General features: G+C 31.7%; 4 protein-coding genes across 10 annotated transcripts in view; 2 read left to right on the top strand and 2 right to left on the bottom strand.

Moving 5' to 3' along the window:
* Positions 1-228: 228 nt before the first annotated feature.
* LOC138932711 (ras-related protein Rab-30) lies at positions 229-3,253 on the bottom strand. The gene is made up of 6 exons (XM_070294813.1): positions 3,106-3,253; positions 2,170-2,700; positions 1,680-1,763; positions 1,380-1,563; positions 1,147-1,298; positions 229-1,072 (listed from the first exon to the last, which is right to left on the bottom strand). Exons 2-6 carry the CDS (start codon positions 2,254-2,256, stop codon positions 962-964), a joined length of 618 nt encoding a protein of 205 aa, XP_070150914.1. The 5' UTR covers positions 2,257-2,700; positions 3,106-3,253; the 3' UTR covers positions 229-961.
* On the top strand, positions 2,065-4,429 carry Lsn (vacuolar-sorting protein SNF8). Its single transcript, XM_070294811.1, has 2 exons — positions 2,065-2,850; positions 3,061-4,429. The coding sequence occupies exon 2, from the start codon at positions 3,572-3,574 to the stop codon at positions 4,325-4,327; it is 756 nt and encodes a 251-aa protein (XP_070150912.1). The 5' UTR covers positions 2,065-2,850; positions 3,061-3,571; the 3' UTR covers positions 4,328-4,429.
* On the bottom strand, positions 4,405-8,433 carry LOC138932709 (putative leucine-rich repeat-containing protein DDB_G0290503). 2 transcript variants are annotated; one of them, XM_070294809.1, is made up of 8 exons: positions 8,304-8,433; positions 7,360-7,601; positions 6,813-6,894; positions 6,183-6,678; positions 5,075-6,098; positions 4,846-4,974; positions 4,604-4,765; positions 4,405-4,534 (listed from the first exon to the last, which is right to left on the bottom strand). In XM_070294809.1, exons 2-8 carry the CDS (start codon positions 7,386-7,388, stop codon positions 4,510-4,512), a joined length of 1,947 nt encoding a protein of 648 aa, XP_070150910.1. In that variant the 5' UTR covers positions 7,389-7,601; positions 8,304-8,433; the 3' UTR covers positions 4,405-4,509. The 2 variants fall into 2 exon arrangements, with proteins under 2 accessions (XP_070150910.1, XP_070150911.1); XM_070294810.1 differs by lacking the exon at positions 8,304-8,433 and having other exon boundaries at positions 5,075-5,393; positions 5,526-6,098; positions 7,360-7,819.
* A 67-nt stretch (positions 8,434-8,500) lies between these two features.
* Positions 8,501-20,541, top strand: part of Trpgamma (Transient receptor potential cation channel gamma) — an 83,336-nt gene continuing 71,295 nt past the window's right edge. For 3 of the 6 annotated variants that reach the window (XM_070294804.1, XM_070294801.1, XM_070294800.1), the window contains exon 1: positions 11,223-11,638. The gene's annotated coding sequence lies outside the window, so the exon portion shown is untranslated. Of the gene's footprint in view, positions 8,684-8,977; positions 9,350-11,222; positions 11,639-20,541 lie in introns of those variants that run through there. The other 3 variants (XM_070294803.1, XM_070294802.1, XM_070294799.1) reach the window with 2 other exon arrangements.

The raw sequence follows: 20,541 nt of genomic DNA, 5'->3' as shown, positions 1-20,541 counted from the left end.
CATAAATGAGAATTAATATTTTAACATTATAAGAGATAGAAATAGAATAACTAACAATTAACCATTGTTTATAATCATAAATGTAAATATAATAAAAATCAGATCACATAAATATTCATGTACAATAGATATTTTATCATAATATCATATACATTCTGCGCTATCCTCTTTAGATTATAGAACAGAATTTATTTATTCATTAACATAAAAAATAATTCTTATTGATTGTGTACTGTGTGAGTTAAATATCATCTATGTTTCAATTTTAATATGGTATTATGAGTATATAGTGAACTTTTCAAAATATCATGTGTATGTGCATGTATGCTAAACACATAAATATTGCACATTAAAAATAACTTTATATACTGTAGGCTTGTGTAATAAAATCTTATAAAATTGTCATTATTATCAAGATTTTGGACAAATTACCAAAATCTACATTATGATAATAAATATTTGTACTTTTAAAGTAACAAAAAATACTGCAGTTATGTAAAATGCATGTTTCTTTACAGCGTAATGAAAATGAATACTTAAATAATTTAACATCACACAAGCAGTATTATTTCAATAAAATAAAAATTGATAATAAAACATACATATTTGACATTAGAGCATTAATTGCACTATAAAAAAATTAATCATATATCTATAAAAATTTAATGTTCTATAGAAATTAATTAATATATTTAAATTCTCTTGTCTCTCTGCTATATATTAAATATATCTTACAACGTAATATAATGCAACATAACATATAATATAACACTAAACAATAACACTGTATCACTCTTTTTTAAAGATGTATTAGATGTTTTTATGTTATCAAATATTGATATTCAATCGTATCTATAAAAAAAGGTATATTGTTTTATATATATATATACATACAGTGTGTATGTGTATATATAAAACTAAAAATATCTGAAATATGCTTAATATTACATACAAAAATTACTTAAGAAAGTCTACTACAACCGCAATTACTACTATCACCTATTGATGTTGTTTTACCATTTATTGAAGTGGTATTCGTTTCGTATCGAGGTAATTCCTTACTTCGCGCTTGCTAAAATAATACATAGCCACTGCAAAATATGTACTCTATAATGAGATATTTCTAAATAAAATATGCTTACTTACTTCCATAAGTTCAGCTGCTATCTCCATAAATAATCTCTCTACATTTTCTGCCTCTTTGGCAGATGTTTCTAAAAAGTACATTCCATGTCTTTGCGCGAAATCTTCACCCACATGTGTCGGTATTTCTCTATCTTCTCGATCAATTTTATTACCTAATGTTCAAATACATATATTTATGAAATTATAATTCTTACATGATATTTTATCTTATTAATTTATACCTTTCTACTTACCTACTAATATCCTTAAAACTTTATTACTTGCATATTCTTCAATTTCCCTTAACCAATCCGGTAAACAGTCAAATGTAGGTTGACAAGAAATATCATAAACTAATATCAATGCATGTGCTGATCTATAATAACTCTGAGTAATAGAACGAAATCTTTCCTGACCTGCAGTATCCCAAATTTGCAACTGAAAAAGGGAATAATAGAGAGATTGGAATATAAATTAAATAATCTACATATATATATATATATATATATATATATATATATATATATAAACTTATTATGTTAAGCTATATATACCTTGACTTTTTCATTTTCTACTTCAACAGTCTTAATCATAAAATCGACTCCAATTGTCGCACCTTGTCCAGGTGGAAATAAACCCTGCAAGTTTTAAAAGATTCAATAAAATCATAAATATACTTTTCTATACATGTACACAATTCTAATTATCTTCATTGTATGCTGTATCTATAAGAATTTTATTAGGTAAGAGAAAGTAGGCAACATTAGCCAATACTATAGAAAATAACATAAGACAAAAAAGCCAAAAATTGTAACATATACATAGGAAAACAAACACAAAGAGTATGTATTCTGTATATATATAGATGACATCATCTCTACAATGCATAAATAATGAACTTTCCACTCTTCCAGGAAACGCGTCCGCGCGTGAACTTGGCGTGCCAGGAAGCTTAACGCGAGAAGATCAACGAGCGAGATCTATTTCCCCTCGATTCGCCCAACCGAATCCGGAGAATCATCGAGGAAACGTCATCTGACGTACCTGAGTGAATCGTCGCACTAGACAAGTCTTGCCCACGCCGGCGTTGCCCACGAGCACGACCTTGAAGAGAAACTTGTAATCCTCCATGTTCACATCAGCACCGGGTAGCAGGATCCGTCGACGAACGCGCGTTCGCGTACCTCCTATTCAACGGGGACGACACATCGGATCGGACGAGAGAAAGATAGAGAGATTTTTAGGCATAACAGACTTTCAGCAGACGTTCACCGGTTGACAGCAGGCTGCGCGCGTAATGTCGTAACGCGCGTGTGTGCTTGTGCTCTCCTTTTCGATTTCGCGGCCGAAGGAAGAGGGGGTGGGGACCCTCGGGGATAAAACGACTACCTCGACATCGTCGTCGCGCTTGCCGCTATACACGATTCCTCACTGAAACTTCCCGTTTCCCTCGGACGAGACCGACGAGGATGCGCGCGGCGCGAAAGTTCCATCTGGTTCCGTCATTGGGCCTCCTTTCTCATTTCAGTTGCTCGCGTTCTGTTCCCGTCTGCCTTTCTTTCTTCTCCCTCCAAACTTGAAATATGTACACGTAATTCAACATACGTACACATTTTTGGATTCGAAGATGTTATTTTTTTCGAGGAAACAATAATATTTTTTAGCATAAGGAATCTTTTTTAAATCAACTCTCTAGCTGAGAACTTCAATGTGGAAAATAAATAGGTAAATATAAATGTAAAACTTTTAAATGTTGTTATAGAATCATCTCTATTATATCCATCTTGCAAAAGTATTATTGAATTTTCGATTATTATTCAAGATGATTGGATATTTTTGTAGAATATTATAACACGATAGAGATATAACAACTTTTCGTTCGCCAACTAATTTGCACATTAAATATAGTTAATATGTATTTTATTTAAAATACAGAAATGTAAATTGATGCAACTTTTGAAGAGGAACCATAGAAAATACCTTTTCTCGCCGAAAATGATGTAATTCATCGTTTAACGTCAAGAGAATGTGTCATATAATCCCATTTCTGTCTATTTGAATTCATTATTGTCATAATGAGTTATTTATTTTGTTGATAAAATGATCCATCAGAATATATTTCACACACATTCTCTCCTGACATAAATTATGTATACTTCGAAATAATCAATTTTTTATCTCGTATGTGTCATATAAGAATCATAACTTTTCATTATAATTTTAAAAACTTTAATATGATTGACATAACCTCGACATGTGTCAAAGTTGCGTGATGATTTTTATTAGTTCTCCAAAGAAATAGGTTAGTCGAACTATCAAACTTGAGAAAAAAAATGACAAAGATTATACACATACATACATAGTTCGAGAATAATTGAACATCAACAAAATTTCTTCGAGAAACTTAATTGAATTTTGATAATCGATAAACGCGGATCAGAAAAAAATGAGGCGAAAGGCGGGAGTGGGTGCGATACAGAAGCAAAAATTGGAACAGGAAAAATATCGGGACAAGAGCACAGAGATTCAGGAGAACCAATTCGAGCAGATGACGAAGCATATGGAGACGTTTCGCGTGAATTTAGAGGAATTCGCGTCGAAGCACAAAAATGAGATAAAAAAGAACGCGCATTTCCGTCGTCAATTCACTGAAATGTGCGCTTCGATAGGTGTGGATCCGCTGGCATCTGGCAAAGGATTTTGGTCGGTGCTGGGTATCGGTGATTTCTATTACGAACTCGCTGTCCAGATCGTAGAAGTATGCATGGCAACAAATTACAAGAATGGCGGCTTGATATCATTAGATGAGCTGAGAACACGCTTAATTCAAGCCAGAGGACGCAGAAAGGAACATCAGGAAATCACTAATGAGGATCTGTTAGCTGCCGCAAAGAAGTTGAGGATATTTGGAAATGGCTTTTCTGTTGTTCCTATCGGTAGGGGAAAACATTTAGTGCAGTCGGTACCTGGTGAACTCAGCATGGATCATACTGCAGTATTACGCCAGGCCAGTTTATCCACAAATGCTTATGTTTCCAAATCAATTTTATGCAAAGAATTAAAATGGGAAAAGGACAGAGCGCAGAAAGCTTTGGATCATATGATGAAGGAAGGATTGGCTTGGTTAGATGAGCAAAGCGAAGATGAGATATTGTATTGGTTTCCCAGTTTATTCACAGCTTGCATTATCTCCAAAGAATAAACTTTGTATCAACCTATCAATATATTGTTATCAGATAAGTAGGAAAAATTTTAAAGAAAAACTAATGTTGCTTGAGATTTGTATCTCTTTATTGAATAAAAAAATCAATTATCCTATAATATTTATGAGTATATCAAATCCATTATATTCCACATAATCCATTTTTATAGTATAAGACATTGTCATCTAGTCTCGCATCTTTTCCACCTAAAATAACAAAGAATTATAAAACATATACCAGTTTTCATTGTATTTTTAAAATTTTACGGTACAAACCTGCACATATGCATAGCATTTTTAAATACATTCTTGTCATTCACAAGTAAGAGCTTGTTTCCCAGTGCAGTATTTTTGTTTCGCAATATACATATTAGCCTATGTTGTTCGTTAAGTTTTTCTTGAAATTTTTCAGTCATAAATTTTGATTCATCAGCCCAGCTTAAAGATAATCAAATCACATTTTATTGTTAATCAAATATTCTTTAAATAATATAATAAATTTATATAAATTTTCTTACTTTTTATTTAAATCTTGATAAATCGTTACTTGATTTTTCATCTCTTGCATTTTTTTGTCAAAACGTTCTTGTTGCACCTTTATCTTCTCATCTAATATAGATTGCCATTGGTCTTCTACAGTTTTAATACTGTAAAAAATCGATTTTTATAAATATATATTAAAAAAGCAGGTTATTTATTTTCTATGGATACATTATGTTCATTAAGATATGAAATAAAATTATTTACCGTATATCCAAAGTATGTTTATTCACTGTATCCTCGCAATGTTGAGAGGAAACTTGTAGTGGACTAATATTAGTACCTGATTTATTCTCTCTTGTGCATTTTTTCTTGCGAAGATCCATTTCTAATTCACGGATCTTATTCTCCAACATACATCGTTCATGATCTCTCTTACGTATCTCGCAATCGAAATCCAACTGCAATGATTTTAATTTAGTTGTGAGAGATTCCTTATCATTTGTAGCTTTAATTAATTGGCTTTCTAAATAAATATAACGGTCGATTGCATCCTTCGTTCTTTCTTCAGCTAATTTTATGCAATCTACATTCATAGAATTTATAGAATTTTGTTGCTGACTTTGTTTCAGATGATTATTCGAAATTGTTAAATTTTCTTCCAAATTAGCAATTTTTTTCTGTAACTGCTGTATTTCTGAATTATATAGTAACTTACACGTCTCGTTACAAGTTTTGAAATCTGCAAGTTTAGGTGTTTGGTCAAATATTCTTTCAAGCATTTTGGAGGCTGATTTTTCCAGTAAATCTGCAGTAGATTGGCGCTCGTTCTCCATTTCCGCCTCTATTAATCTGTTTTCTCTTTGCGATCGGTCCAATAACATCACCTTCTCTCGCAATTCTGACTTCAACTCTTTAATTTCTAATAAATATTTCTTCATATCGTGCTCATGAATATCTGTCAATTTTGCAACCTCCTCTTGCATTTTAATCGCATGTTCTTTGGCACCAGAAGCCAATTGACCTTCCAATTTGGTATTTTGTTCCGCAAGTTTTGCTTCTCTCTCGAGCACAACTTCTTTCTCTTTTATCGCATATTCTATTAAATCAAGAGCTTCGGCCAGCTTACATTTCGTTTCTTCATTCTTTGCTATAACATTATTGACAATTTTTTTGTTCTCATTCAGTTTTTTCTCTGAATTTGAATTTAAATGATTTAGTCTCTGTATTTCTGCTTTTGCGGCAGACAATTCTTCCGTTAATGATTGTACTATACGTTGGTTATTCTTATCTGTTGAATAAAATTACCGATATACTATATACTACATTTTATATCCAAATTAGATAAATTATCCATATTAAATAAAAAGCTTACCTTTCTGTTGAATAGTTTGCTGAAGATCCTGAAGGTTATTTTCCATTTCCTGTTTCTCTCTTTTTAATTTTTCTATTGTATCATCATTTTTCATCGAGAGGGATTGTTGCTTTGCAAAATCACTTTTAACTTTAAACAACTTATTCTCTAAAAGTTTTATAACATCTGAATATGATCGTTTAACAATTTCCAATTGCTCTTCATGCAATTTTACTTGATAGCTATCTATTTGTTTAGTTTCTAATTTTTGTTCTAAGGCAGTTATATTTTTCAACAACATCTCTACCATCTGAAGCGCAGAATCCTTTTCTGTTTTCAAAATTGCAATTTGCTCTTTCAAATTTGTGATTGCTTTATTTTGCAAATCTTTATTGCAACAATGTTCCAAATGTACACGTGAATGTATACGTGAGAAAAGATCACGTATGGTATTAGCGCTTTTTATGCTTGAAACATTGCAAGCTTGAATTTCGGAACGAATGTCATCTTGTTGTGTCTACAAAAATATTCATTTCATCAAATATTTATCAAAGTTATTATTACATAAACGATTACTTAAAATGCGAAATATAATTAAAAGAGATGTTACACATTAATATTAAATAGGTTTTGTTATAAAGAACAACTTACTCTGCAATAATCTATGTCATCTTCGAGTTTTTTTAACGAATCATTACATTGCCGAATAATAGTACTCTGATGCTCTTCCTCCCTAGTATATAAAAGAATTAATTATCCTTTATTTAATAAGATACAAAGTTTGTCCGTTTTGCTTACATCAAGAATCTTAGATTCGATAAATTAACGAGCACGAGAAGAGAAAAGGATTACATTTTCTATAATCTTTTATTAGATCGCCACATTTATTTCGACGAAAAAAAAAAAAAAAATTAAATGCTCTTTCTTTTCATATTTCTACAGAGCGTAAATTCAAGTTTTGAGATCAGTTACAATCACGTTTTTCACATCTATTAGATTAGGGTTAGATTAGAGAAAAATGAGCCACTACGTGTACTTGCGAGCCACATGTTTAGGCTACATTTTTCTCTCAATTTTCACACAAATTCTTTATTTTTCACTCCCCAAATATATATTTATTTTCGATTCTAAAAAAATGCAAGTAAAACGAACAGAGAGATTTATATTCTTTTACAAGATTTTCCAACTTTGTACTTACTCCAATTTCGTGTGCTCCAAATCCAACATTTTTTTCTCTTATATATAGAATTGATTAACTTGTATAAAAAGGCACAGTTAATGTGTAAAAAAATGTTATCTCGATTAAATTATTTTCAACTCTATATTCACTCTCAAATTCAAATGCCTATCTCTCTTGTAAAGCACGTGATGTGACTCTTCTTGCCCTCAATATAGTACTTAACTCAACGTAGGACTAGAATGTTCTGAAACGTACTTATCCTATCGCATGTCGGATGCGATTTGATGCGAGTTTAGAAAGTTAGAAAACAATGCTGGTTGTTGGGTGTCCCTTTTTCGCGCATGCGCATTGAGTCATCTCGTGAAATGAGACCCTACCACGAGATCCTATTTAATCGTTCTTATAAATTATTAAAAAATGTTTGAATAATTATTAAAAATACGAAATAAAGAAAAATAATATGTACAAATTATATTGATTAATTAATTAATTTACGTAGCTATTTATCTTTTCCTCTATTCTATGAGATCCCGTTAAAATTAAAGTATCTATCGTATGTCACGTGACTGTAAACGTCATCATCACGTCACGACGCACGCGCGAAAAAGCCATCTAACAATGGCTGCGTTCAATAGAAGGGGCAACTTCGCAACTGTCGTAAAATTCTTTAATATGATTGGTTTATACATTTAGATCCGGTAGGGACTGAGGGCAAGAACCAATCATATCGAAGAATTTTACAATAGTTGCGAAGTTGCTTTTTTCCACCGAACGCAGTCGATACTAGCGTTATGTTGCTAATAGCAACGTGATACGGCTGGCTACAAAACAAAATGTACAATAATAGCCTATTGAAATTAATTTGCAATATTGGGAACATACATACACACACACACACACATACACATACGCGGGAATGTTTGGTATGACGATGTTGTGGCATGATCGCGATGTATACATACGCGCTATTGTTTACGTCTGTACATGGTACTTCGTAACGCACGCGGCCTTGATCGTGTCATTCGCTCGGCGAGACGCGAGACACTCGAGACTCGAGATTCGAATTGGCAATAACGCGGGCCGCTTCGTGTATCATCATATATTGTTCGCATTTTAAATGAGATTATTGCTAATAAATAATTAGCGGCGCGATTAAATCGCTCTTTCAACAAATCATAAATGTATCAAGATATAGTGACTGAAGAAAATATACGCGTCATTAATTCGACTCGCGTAGTATCGTGACGTAACAGGACGAAGTTGTCGCCAATCGCCAACTGTTAGTGAAATACCGTCGATACGGAACGGATCATCGACTTCGAGCAGCGTTGCGATGCATTTTGTAAGGAAAATACACTTTCAATTAATTCTGTATTGTAATATTCGCCAGGCGTATAATACATGACTTTTGACGCGTTTACTTGTCATAAAAAAAATCGAAAATTTGATAAAATTCGTAATTTGCGAGATAATATTATATACTCGGCAAAATCGACGACCACATTTTCGCATCTTGTACCTCGCGAATATTATCTCTAATTTTAATCTCACGTATTTATTTACTTTTATGGCATAATGAATACGAGATATAGCGTAATAATATATATATATATATGTGTACATTATTTATCAACAGATAACAGCCCCGATGCCGCGGATGCCACGTGAAATTGGCCGCGCAATTTTTGAATTTTCTCCACCGTTCGTCCACATTATTTGCGAAGTATCGCGCATATCGAACAGCTCGAAATTTTGTGCAAATTTATTCTTTCCGTCGTTATTTTTACGTAGTAAAATGCGCGTCGCGCGCGGTCGGTAGTGCCGTGTAAAGTATCGCGCGATTATTTTATTCCGATGATTAATGCACAGGCAATTTTATATGTACAATATATATAATTAACCGTATAATCTCGCGAGTGAGTATCGTGAAGGATCGAGGAGGAACAAGAGCGGAAAAGGAGGAGAAACCAGGCGAGGCGTTGAATTGACTATATACGCAGCAATCACAATGAGTAATTCATTAATTATTTTGTTATTAATTACATTGTGTATGTATGTGCGACTTCAGAAAAAAAGAATATTAAGAAAATGTGATTAAATGTGACTCTAGTCTTTTATATTATTTTTATTGTTTATAATTGAAGAATCGGTAGAAATTATTATATAATACTATTTTCCTTTATGTTGAGTTTATCTTAAAAGACGTAGAAAAGGATGAGAAATTGTTCTTGTTAATATACAATGTAATATATGTTCCGCAACACACACACACAATCATAAATATATACATTATTTATTGTGAAGATAATTGAGGAGCACCGATATTACCAACTGTTTTTACTCTCAATTGCTGCTAACGTTGCTAGTTATTTAATATAAGTATTTAAATCTAGTGATTAATATTTTTTATTGCAATATTAATTTAATATATATAATACATTAATTTATAAATGTATTTTATTTTTAATAATTACACATATTATATACAAAAAGCAGTATATTATATACATATTTAGAATATTAATTATAAATATATAAAATTTATTGTATATATTTATAATTTTAATTATATATATTTATAAAATTTTTGTTTTGAAGTATCAAAATTTTTGTTGATAATGTCATATGTTGGGTTATCCTTGGAGCAAACCAATAATTATGAAAAACAGTCGATAATATCAATGTTATATGTTATCTGATATGAATGAATTAATTTTTTAAGATTATATTTCTTTACTGATATAAAAAATCAAATATAAGAAAATAATTGAATATATTGACGAAAGATTAAAATTACTTACAATTTATTGATAACGAAAGCTCATATTATACATAACTCATATATTTTTGATATAATTAATATTATATATGTAATATTATATATATTTGAAGCAAATATTGTATATATTTTTTGATATAATTAATGCAGATAAATTATAAAATAAACAACTTAATACAACCAGAAGTTTAATAACGGATAAAGTAAATGACTATAAATTATATTTAATCTTTATGACATTTATATATTTTTATATATTTATCTTTTTATTATATTATGTATATTTATATACAATTTGCAATATTACATCAAAATAAAATGATCAAATCAATTGAATTATTATATGGTCGCAGCTTTAATAATAATACATGTTAAATAATGTATTAATAGTTTTAGATTATTAAAATACACTTGAATAATTAGCATCCGAAATTTGTTTGTCTCTCTTTTCAAAAATACTATAAAATATGATACTATAACACATTATAACAGTATTTTTATATTTGTATATTCGAGAAAATGTCTCTTCAAAAAGATCTAATTACTATTGATATGATAAAAATCTGAAAAAAAAAAAGGATTTTTTTTTTTTTTTTATCAAAAGAGTAATCTAAAACTTAACTTTTTTCAAGATAAAATTTTTATGGATCATAAAGATTAAATTATTTTATATTTTCCGCTTTTCTTGAAAATATAAAAATTATTACATGATATAATTTTTCGTTACACCAACCGGGATGAAAACTGTTTGATTAATCTGTAAAAGATTAATATCACAAGAATCATATCGCGTAGAAGGTACAAACTCTTTTGGTATTGTTAAGGCTGAATACTCAAGTTGTTTAGTACCGAGCGCGGTATCAGCTGATTCGAAAAGAGATTAAGAGTAGCCTCCGGAGAACAGCGGGAGAAAAACTTTCGGATCCGGGATCTCGTTGATCGGAACGCGATGGTGATGACAACGGGAATCGGGAGATCGAGGGAATTTTAGAAGGCGTTATCTATCCACCCGCATGATATCGGAGGGAAAATGGGGGTGGGGGTGATGCCGAGAGAGCGTCGGGACGCCTCGGTCCTCGCGCTCAGTCACCGCCCAAGCCGCGCCGCGAGCGATTCGTTGTATCGCGTGCGAAAGAACCAAGAGGAACGAAAGAAATAAAAAGAGAGAAAGAGCGCATCCGCGCGTACCCCTTTGTGCCGAATGCACCACAATTCTCGTCGATCGCAATTTTCCTCCCATCATTGCATTTTTCGTAATTTTCGGATCTTAATGATTATCCTCTCCGTTCACGGGATCGCGATCGATCGATTGCACGCGAGCGAGAGTGAGAATCCGTCATCGATTACCGCCTTTTAAATTTGACGCTAACGCGAAGAAAAGAAAGAAAAAGAAGTGGTAGTGTCGCTGTGTCGCGGAGGTGCGTCCGCCGGCGCGGATCCTGCGGGCAACGCGTTCCTCTGGAGGCGCTCAGGAGACAATCAAGATCCATCGCTGCCCGGAGATGTCGGAAAGTCAAGGTCAGTGCTGATGCCGCGGCCGCGGCATCGTAACGCACGCATTTAGTGTGTCCGCATCAGCATGCAAACACGCGTGCAAAATTGAGATGATATTTGATGCAAATGGGGATTTTCGAAATAAAATTAGTACTTATATTATTTAAAATTTATACAGATATAGGCTGACATGAGAGAAGTTAATTTTATATCTCTTGGAGCACATGAAAATAAAAATAAGAAATAGATGAAGATTTAAGGTTATCGATTTGTCTTGTTGTTTCTTTTTTAATGGCATTGGAGGAAAATGAATTGTTTTTTATTTAGAGTTTTTTTGCCTTTCTTTTCTAAAGCTTTTGCTTCCCGGTGAAAATATGTATACAGATGGCAAATAAGAGATGTTCCTTTCTGAGAGAGAGCGAAAAATTAGTTTAAGTGAGAGAAAAAACTTTTTCATTTAATATTATGGTTTTTTTTTTTTTTTTTTTTTGTTTCATTCACTCATCGTTACGATATATCCGTAATATAAATACAATTGGTATTATATAAAAATTTTAACTTTCATAGATAGTTAATTTTTAATATTAATTAAATATAAATATGATAATTTTTAATGACCTTTTTTGAATTTTTATTCTTTTCTTTAGTGAATGTTTGATGTATTTATTAAGAATATTGTGTCATATTAATGGTTGAAACTGCAGCTATTAGTATTACATCGTGTTTTATTAGCCCTTGCGGATTCATCGTGTAATCTCTACGTATTATATTCCGCAAAATCATATTAACTTATTTGCATCCGTAACTGCAGTCTGTTTGAATCTATAAGCCATCAGCTTGATAAAATTTGTTCATTTGATAATGCTACTTATTCAGCATAATTATACGAAGCCTTAATCTGGTTATTCACGAATAATCTTATAAAAATATAAAGTATTTCACAATTTAATTTTAATTATATATTATAATTACAATCAAATGATAATATATAATGTATGCAACAGCATATATTTAAATATTTAAATAGATTTTGGATGTATATATAAATAAATATAAAAATATATATTAAATTTAGAATAAAAAAATACTTATAAATTTGACACAATAATTTTATCTTTATGGCAATATAAATGCGCATCAGACGGGCGTATGTGTGTCATGTGCTTGCGGATGCAAATGACATAATCTGAATTATTAATCATTCCATGTTATCCGGTCGAAATAATAATTTGACGGCCAATCTAACTTTTTATTTTGTTCCGATGTGAAAATGATTAATAACGAAATTATTCGCGAATATAAACGACGAGAGAAACACGTGAGAAAACGCGTTTTTATTCATACTTTATACGGATATACTCACAGTCTTCGTGAATCATGAAGCAACGCTTTGCAAACTTCTATCTCTTCTTCGTTTTAAATAAAGAATATATTTTATCGAAAACACACGCGCGGAATACAACTAGGAGACAAAAAAGGATTGCCAGTCCCGTGACATTTACGACGGTATTTATCGTTGCAACTTCTTGATTAACATCGCCTGGTTGCGCGTTCATAACTGTAGTTCTTCCAAAGTTTCTGTCACAGGGGCAATTTTGCGGCGTTCAACTTAGTTAGAGCTCATCTTCGCCCAACTTTTGAGATTGTGCTCCGATACATTTCTATTCTACCTCTTTCTGTTCCGTTCTCCCTTTTTCCCGTTTACCACGATTTCACGCGGTTCGTTGTTTTCTTGATCTCTCGATGTATCGAAGAGAAAAACTTTGAAGGGAATCTTATCTAAGATTGATCGAACTAACGATAATAGGAACCTTCTGCGAAATGACGGAGAAAGTTAAATTAACTTTCGAGTTACTAGTCAACGGTGCTCTTATTGTCACGAAAATTGACAAGAGCTTGAGTTCCGAATTTCTAGAGTAAAATTGCTATTGTTAGTATGAAGGATATTTAGTAAAATGGGAAAGATTTTGTATAATTGAAAAAAAATTAAGAATAAATTATTTATAAATATTATTATTATGAATATTAAAATAATAAAACAAATATATATATATATATATAATAATCGTGATAATGAAAGGTTTATCTTGCATATCACAGAGAAAAGAGAAGAATGAAAAAAATATTACGCAGATGTGAAAAAATTTTTTAGCACTCACACTCCATCCTATATCTCGAATTGACATTTATATTTATTTTACGAAAAACAAATATATATAATATTTTTGATTGTTTATATTAATATTTTGCAATATTAAAGATGTATAATCCTGCAAGATGAAAGTAATTTTAATATGTTTCAAGAAATTGACTAATCTTTGGAAGAATTCTTATAAGCGAATCCTGGATTGTGATAATTTATAAGATATCTAACAAAAAATTATATTGTTGAAATTGTTCCTTTCCATCTATGCGCAATGTGAAGGGAACAATATTGCCGTGAACGTTAATTACATCGCGTTAATTTTCCATCATAATGCTTGCCATTCTCCGTTTATATATCTAGGACGATTCAGAAACGCGATATTATTTCCCAGTGGTGAAAATATGCATTGGGAATCGCGAGTGTCATAAATTCACAAGCCACTGTCGTCTAATTATCTCACCTTTCGTTACACGCCTATGTATCGCTCTCGAGAGACGACGAATAAGGATCCGTGATGCAACGAGAGATAGGGGATTCGCAAAGGTAAAATCATACCGAGAGTACTCGTTTTCCAGAATAAGCATTTCCCTAATTATCTTTTTAAATTGTACATTTGTATCTCAGATTTTTCGTACTATTCTTTTACCAAATTCACTTTAGATTTAAAATCTGAGGTTATTAAAATTTTAATCATTTTCTTGATTAAAGTCTTAGAGATTTAAATAAAAAAAAATATTATAATTTGCTTAATTTCACACAAGTATGCTCTACTATTAGAATCTTTTCACTTAATTTAGTTTTAAAAATTAATTTTTGAAATATTTTAAATTGAGTTAAATGTGTGTTAGAAATTTGTGGACGAAGATAGACTTCGTTTAAACTTCAGTTAAAGAAAAATTGATAAAAAAAGTATAAGATAATTAAAGCATTATATATATATATATATATATATATATATATATAGAGAGAGAGAGAGAGAGAGAGAGAGAGAGAGAGCATTCAAAGATTTATCACACTTTCCAACTACGGATTCTTTGATGAACCTGAAAACTCGACTTTTTCTTAATGTAAAGGTGACAAAAGGCTATTGTTCCAACTCATTGCAACTTTTTAATTTGTGATCAATTATCTAGAATCTAGATCATTACACTTCAAAAATTCAATGTGTTTAAGATAAGATTTAGTCAAAATCAGAGAACAATGTTCTCTAACCTATTTATGAAAAGTTTTCAAAAGCTTTTAATTTTTAATCGATTTAAATCTTTTTATGAATTAATGATTAAATTTTACTCAATGTATTAATAAAACTAAACTAAATTTAGCAATTTTAATTCTGGATAATCTCGATAAAATAAAGAAGTTTTTAAAAGTCCCCGAAAGATTTTACCATATGTGTTCTCGGACGAAGATACTCTTCCTTTCTTTCGGAGACTACGACCTTCAATTTTTCATAAAGTGAAATCCTAGATTTATCTCAATAGGAAGAAAGTATCCATTCATTAAAATACAAAAGAAATATATATTTTTCTTTTCTTTTGTACTGCTAACGTTTTGTTTCATATTTTTATGTTGCACTCCTCATAACTCTATATATATCCTAAATTTCTCAAGATGCTACTGTAGAACATACGCGAAAATTTCGGTCATGATCGCACGGAAGTAAAATCGGAAGTTACTAAAAATACGAGTAATGGAACGGCCGTGATTTATCGAAAATGTGTTCTCGAGATAATCGAAGCGAATCGCGCATACGTGGATTTGTTTATTTGTACGTATACGTCAATCCGCGGAGATGTACGTTTGATCGATTTCGACATGTTTGCCTGAATCCAAAGGGATCCATGCATGGGCGTTTCCGGTAGAAGTGTTCGTTTATGAATTCTTCCTCCTTTGAACTTCACACATTTATTCAACCGAGCATAATATATCATTGAGAGATATGCTTAAATTTAATATGATATCGATATTTTATGCATATTTATGTTACATCGAATGTCAATTTCACACACACATATATATATATATATATATACATTATATCCGATGCTTCTTTTAAACATATTCAAGTTTTATAATTTGTAACAAGAATTATTAAGAAGGACAAAATGCTTATAAATTCAGAAGGTAAATATTTCTTATGAAAATTTTATCATTATTTTTAAATCGCGGTCACACACACATAACGTACGATTTAATCGCATTTATTCTTAAATTATGCTTATAAGACTTTATATAAGTTTTTTGCGTGTATCTTCTTTAAATTTATATATTTCAGAATAAAAAATAGTAATATATATTTTGTATTCCTTGCGCACATACTTTTGTTGCGTACTTTCAGACATGACAATATTATCTGATGCGATTTAACTCTCTCTCTCTCTCTCTTTCTCTCTTTCTTCCGATAAATAATGCGCGCCATTAGCGACTCGCGTTTATGCATCCTAAGTGTCGCTATGCGACGTGCTATTCACGCATCAGCCTCTTGCAACTTTATCGCCTCGCCTTTTCGCAGAAAACGTTTCATCACATCGTGATGCCCGGCTTCGTATTCGATAACGTCGATAAACCTTGTTGTAAAACGTGTTTCTACCAACCAAACAACTTGTGATAGGTCCTAAAGAAGAAAATCGCGCTTCGTTTAAAATTTAACTCAAATGAGATTCGTATAAACGGATCTATCCTTCTGGTTTCGAAGAAATGTGAATCCTTCTGAATCGTTCATAAAATTTGAAATAAGACATTTTATTCAAGAAAGCGCTTCGAAGCAAGGAAACTTTTGAAATTTTTCTTGATTTTCTTCAGTAAAAATATCCAATAAATCATGTAGACATGTTTTAATTCTAACATTTAGCCGATAATGAAAGGGTCCACATTCGATATTGAGATCTCTTCTCCTAAGATTACTTGAAAAATTTTTTATATTAAAATAACATTATTTTTTTTTTAACATGAAATTTTATCAAAATAAAAATTTAATTCAAGCGTAAAAAGTTTTGGAAATTTTTTATCTTATATATATATATGTAATTAATCGATGCCAAAGAAAATCTGCCATAACTGAAAAGTAAGGATCAATTTTGTTGTTCTAAATATTTCTATATATAATTTTGTAATTTCACCGAACACTTGTGAAAATAAACTGTAGAAAAACGATGCTTCGTGTAACAGAGCGCGAATTCTTTTTGAATGGACGAAAAATGAGGAAAATTAAGATATTATAAAGACGAAAATATATGCCCAATTAAAACTTTGTTTTTATACTTGCTTTGGAAAAAAGAAAAGAGAATGAAACGCATGTTTCATATGCGAAATGTCGGGAATATATATACTAGAAGTATATGTTAATTAAAATAGTCGATTGAGAACCACGGGATAAATAAACAACGAAGATTGGCGTCGCCGTAATTACATCTTTGCCGCCAGTAAAGCTTTTTTCTCGAGAAGCCTGTGAAGACTCACCTGATGTGATGGCAGATATATTAAAATTCTCGTTAAAGTTCACTGCATCCGCGAGCAGGAGACGAGATCTCTTTGAAGAATTTTCGCTATAAAATCCCTTTTAAACGTCGCGTGACTCTTCGCCTAAAACTTGTGATCTGAAAATCTCTTATTATCCTATTTTCATAGTTCTTCATCGAATGAGAAATCGGGGTTATTCGAGCACTCGATTATTCAGGTCATCCAAACCGATTGCAGAGACTTTTGTGTCGCCCCCGCTGTTTCAACAATGATAAATAACTCTTTCGCAATTTTAACGAGGACAGATCATTATACTCAGCTTTACTGTGTTGTAAAACTAATTACACAAACGCGTTACGTCGCGTTGTCGCCATTCGTTTATAATAAAATGTATGCAATAGCTGTTCTTTTCTATTCTCGAGCCTAGAACGGCACATAGCAAAAATATAATAAAATAATTGGAAAAATTAAATCTTTCAGCATATCAAATGCTTCTATGATTGTTTAAATTTATTTATAGCTTAAACTAAAATAAATTATGAGTATAAAAAAATTTATGATCAAAGTGAAATATAAAGAAAAGGAGAAATTGTAACTTATCGTTAAAAGAATTGCATCGGTAGAAACTAACGATTTTAAGGACTTGACAGTATAATCTTTTGAGTGATCGTATTTATTTTTACTTAATTTAAATTATGTTGTACGATATATTATACAATTACTTTCGGAATTTAGCGCAAATCTTTTGGAATGCGTCGGGAAGCGAGATACCATCTTTTACGTATTGTATTTTAACTCGTTCTTAATTTTTTTATTTTATTAAATTAAATCCGCTTCAATAGCGTGTATAATACAGAGAACATTTAAAGAATTACAAGATCTACCACAAAATTGTAAATAGAATTATCTTTGTCGCGAATGGTATAGATTGATCACTTGAAGAGTAGGTTTGACAAGGATTTTTTCAAGTTCTATCATTTCGCATTTCGTGATTGCATTCTGTGCGCGAACGACTTTCACAGTTTAAGCCGTGCGCGATATTCGTTGCGCATATTGCATTGCGAATGACGATATATGTATTCGACGGAGGAATCCATAGGATATTAGGAATTCGCACAAGCAGTCGCAATTAGCCGAAACAATCAACGGCCGATGAATAAAGTGTAATGTAGATCCAGGGCGTATTTATTTACATTATCCATGTCACGTTTCTCTTTGTAAGAGACTGTTTCTATATACGCTACGATATATTGTATATATACTGGGTGGCCCATTTTAATCTATTCAGTCGAATATCTCAAAAACCAAGCACGGAAGAGAGAAATGTTTCAAACAAAAGTTGTGTGGCTTCAAGGGGGTCATAAGATGGTGACAATGATTTGACTTTGGAAAATCATTTGAAGCTCATGTGAAGGTCAACTTTAAAATCTTAAATGGAAATCCCCATTTTTTATTTAGTATTCTTATAGCTGACATCTAGAGCTTTCCAAAACACTATGATAAAGTATTTTTTTATTAAGTACTTTTTGAGTTATTTTATATTTTAATCTGACATATTTTGATATAAAAAATTAAATATCTCGTAAAATATTTAGTTTTTGATAATCTTACCGTAATACTTCTATGTACAGAATAATGAGACAAATCAATTAGTATAAAAAAAAATTGTTTTTAAGAAAATTATTTACAATGTATTTTTTTAAACAATTATTTGTTTTTTTGGCACTAATTAATTTGTCTTATTATTCTGTACATAGAAGTATTACGGTAAAATGATCGAAAACTGAATATTTTACGAAATATTTTATTTTTTATATCAAAATATGTGAGATTAAAATATAAAATAACTCAAAAAGTATTTAATGAAAAAATACTTTATTATAGTGTTTTGGAAAGCTCTCGATGTCAGCTACAAGAATACTAAATAAAACATAGGGATTTTCATTTAAGATTTTAAAGTTGATCTTCACATGATCTTCAAATGATTTTCCAAGGTCAAATCATTGTCACCATCGTATGGCCCCCTTGAAGCCACACAACTTTTGTTTGAAACATTTTTCTCTTCCGGGCTTGATTTTTGAGATATTCGACTGGATGGATTAAAATGGGCCACCCAGTATATATATATATACTTTCGCGTCGGATGTATATGTATATCGTTGCGCAAGATATATCTATCTTGTTGCTATTTGCATGCGTGCAATTTGCATCGCGGTCCAATACGAATGCAGATTAGAACGCAATGGGACGGCTCGATAGTAAATATAAGCGAAGTATATCATGAGATGGTGTATATGTGTGTATATCCGCGTGTAGAAACTTCGATAAGAAATACATAAGATTATCATAATGGATCGTCCTCTACGATGCATCTATTCATATTCAGTCAATTTTACTTTGAACGCAAATTAGCCGCGTTTGTCCAAAATTTTTATCTCCCACGGACGAGCGGTTATCGAGTTAATGTATAATACGCGAGTTCGATCTCTCTTGACTCTCAATTCTTCTTTGTTACGAGACGATGAATATTTTGCGTTTCGTAAGGGTACTCGAGAAGCGTCGCGACGCTAGCCGGGCATCGGCGCCCCGTACGGGCGTCGCCGTCCTCATTGATTCCCTCCGCTCATTCGGACGATTCTGTCAGCAAGGTCCGCGTTTATCCATGCTCGACAGATCGAATCGCTCATTCCAGACGATCTTTCCGACATTCATCGGATATTAACAATGCCCGAGAAAGAGAGAGGGGAAGGGGGTGGGGGAGGGGAGGGGGAAGATGGTGGAGAGCGGGAAAAAAGCGAAGGATAAAGAAAGATCGACAGAATCGTTATGCGCGATTCTCCCTGTTCTTTTTTTTCATTTGCCATGTAAAGCTGTTTTGTCGGTTTACGGCCCGACATTATGTAATTCAGTTGTAATTCTGCGCCACGTATAACCGCGTGTGATGGCGCGCACGAGTCTTTATTGACGTTATGGTCTCGCTGTATTTTGCAATTTTTTTTTTCTCATATTGCGACGTTACATTATTAATTCTAAAATCACAAAGATAAAACGAATCGGAAGTTAACGTTAACTCGCCAGATTATATTTTTTCGTACAAAATACCGACTCTGTTTAACTAAATTTATATAAAATAAAACGGGAAAAATATAATGAAAGCCAATATATTTCTTGTATTTTATGTGTTTGAATTTTACGATCTTAAGGATAGATTGCAACGATCGTAACGGTGTAATTTTATACGTTTAAGAGAGGTTTAAAGTAAAATAAAGAATCAATCGTTAAGAAACGATATGAATTTATCACAATTCATCGTGGATAATTC

Source organism: Polyergus mexicanus, unplaced genomic scaffold (assembly GCF_030449975.1).
Source record: "Polyergus mexicanus isolate NDT 795.1 unplaced genomic scaffold, iyPolMexi1.0 SCAF_4, whole genome shotgun sequence".
Classification (NCBI taxonomy): Eukaryota; Metazoa; Arthropoda; class Insecta; order Hymenoptera; family Formicidae; genus Polyergus; species Polyergus mexicanus.
Note: the sequence above shows the minus strand (reverse complement) of the source record. Positions and strands in the feature narration are given on the sequence as shown.

Coding starts and splice junctions, on each gene's coding strand:
- LOC138932711 (XM_070294813.1), bottom strand. CDS start 2,256: ATGGAGGATTACAAGTTTCTCTTCAAGGTCGTGCTCGTGGGCAACGCC. Junction 1,564..1,679: donor TAGAAAATGAAAAAGTCAAG/GTATATATAGCT, acceptor TCCCTTTTTCAG/TTGCAAATTTGGGATACTGC. Junction 1,073..1,146: donor TAGCAGCTGAACTTATGGAA/GTAAGTAAGCAT, acceptor GTATTATTTTAG/CAAGCGCGAAGTAAGGAATT.
- Lsn (XM_070294811.1), top strand. CDS start 3,572: ATGAGGCGAAAGGCGGGAGTGGGTGCGATACAGAAGCAAAAATTGGAA.
- LOC138932709 (XM_070294809.1), bottom strand. CDS start 7,388: ATGTTGGATTTGGAGCACACGAAATTGGA. Junction 6,099..6,182: donor GCAAACTATTCAACAGAAAG/GTAAGCTTTTTA, acceptor TTTATTCAACAG/ATAAGAATAACCAACGTATA. Junction 4,975..5,074: donor AAACATACTTTGGATATACG/GTAAATAATTTT, acceptor GATTTTTTACAG/TATTAAAACTGTAGAAGACC.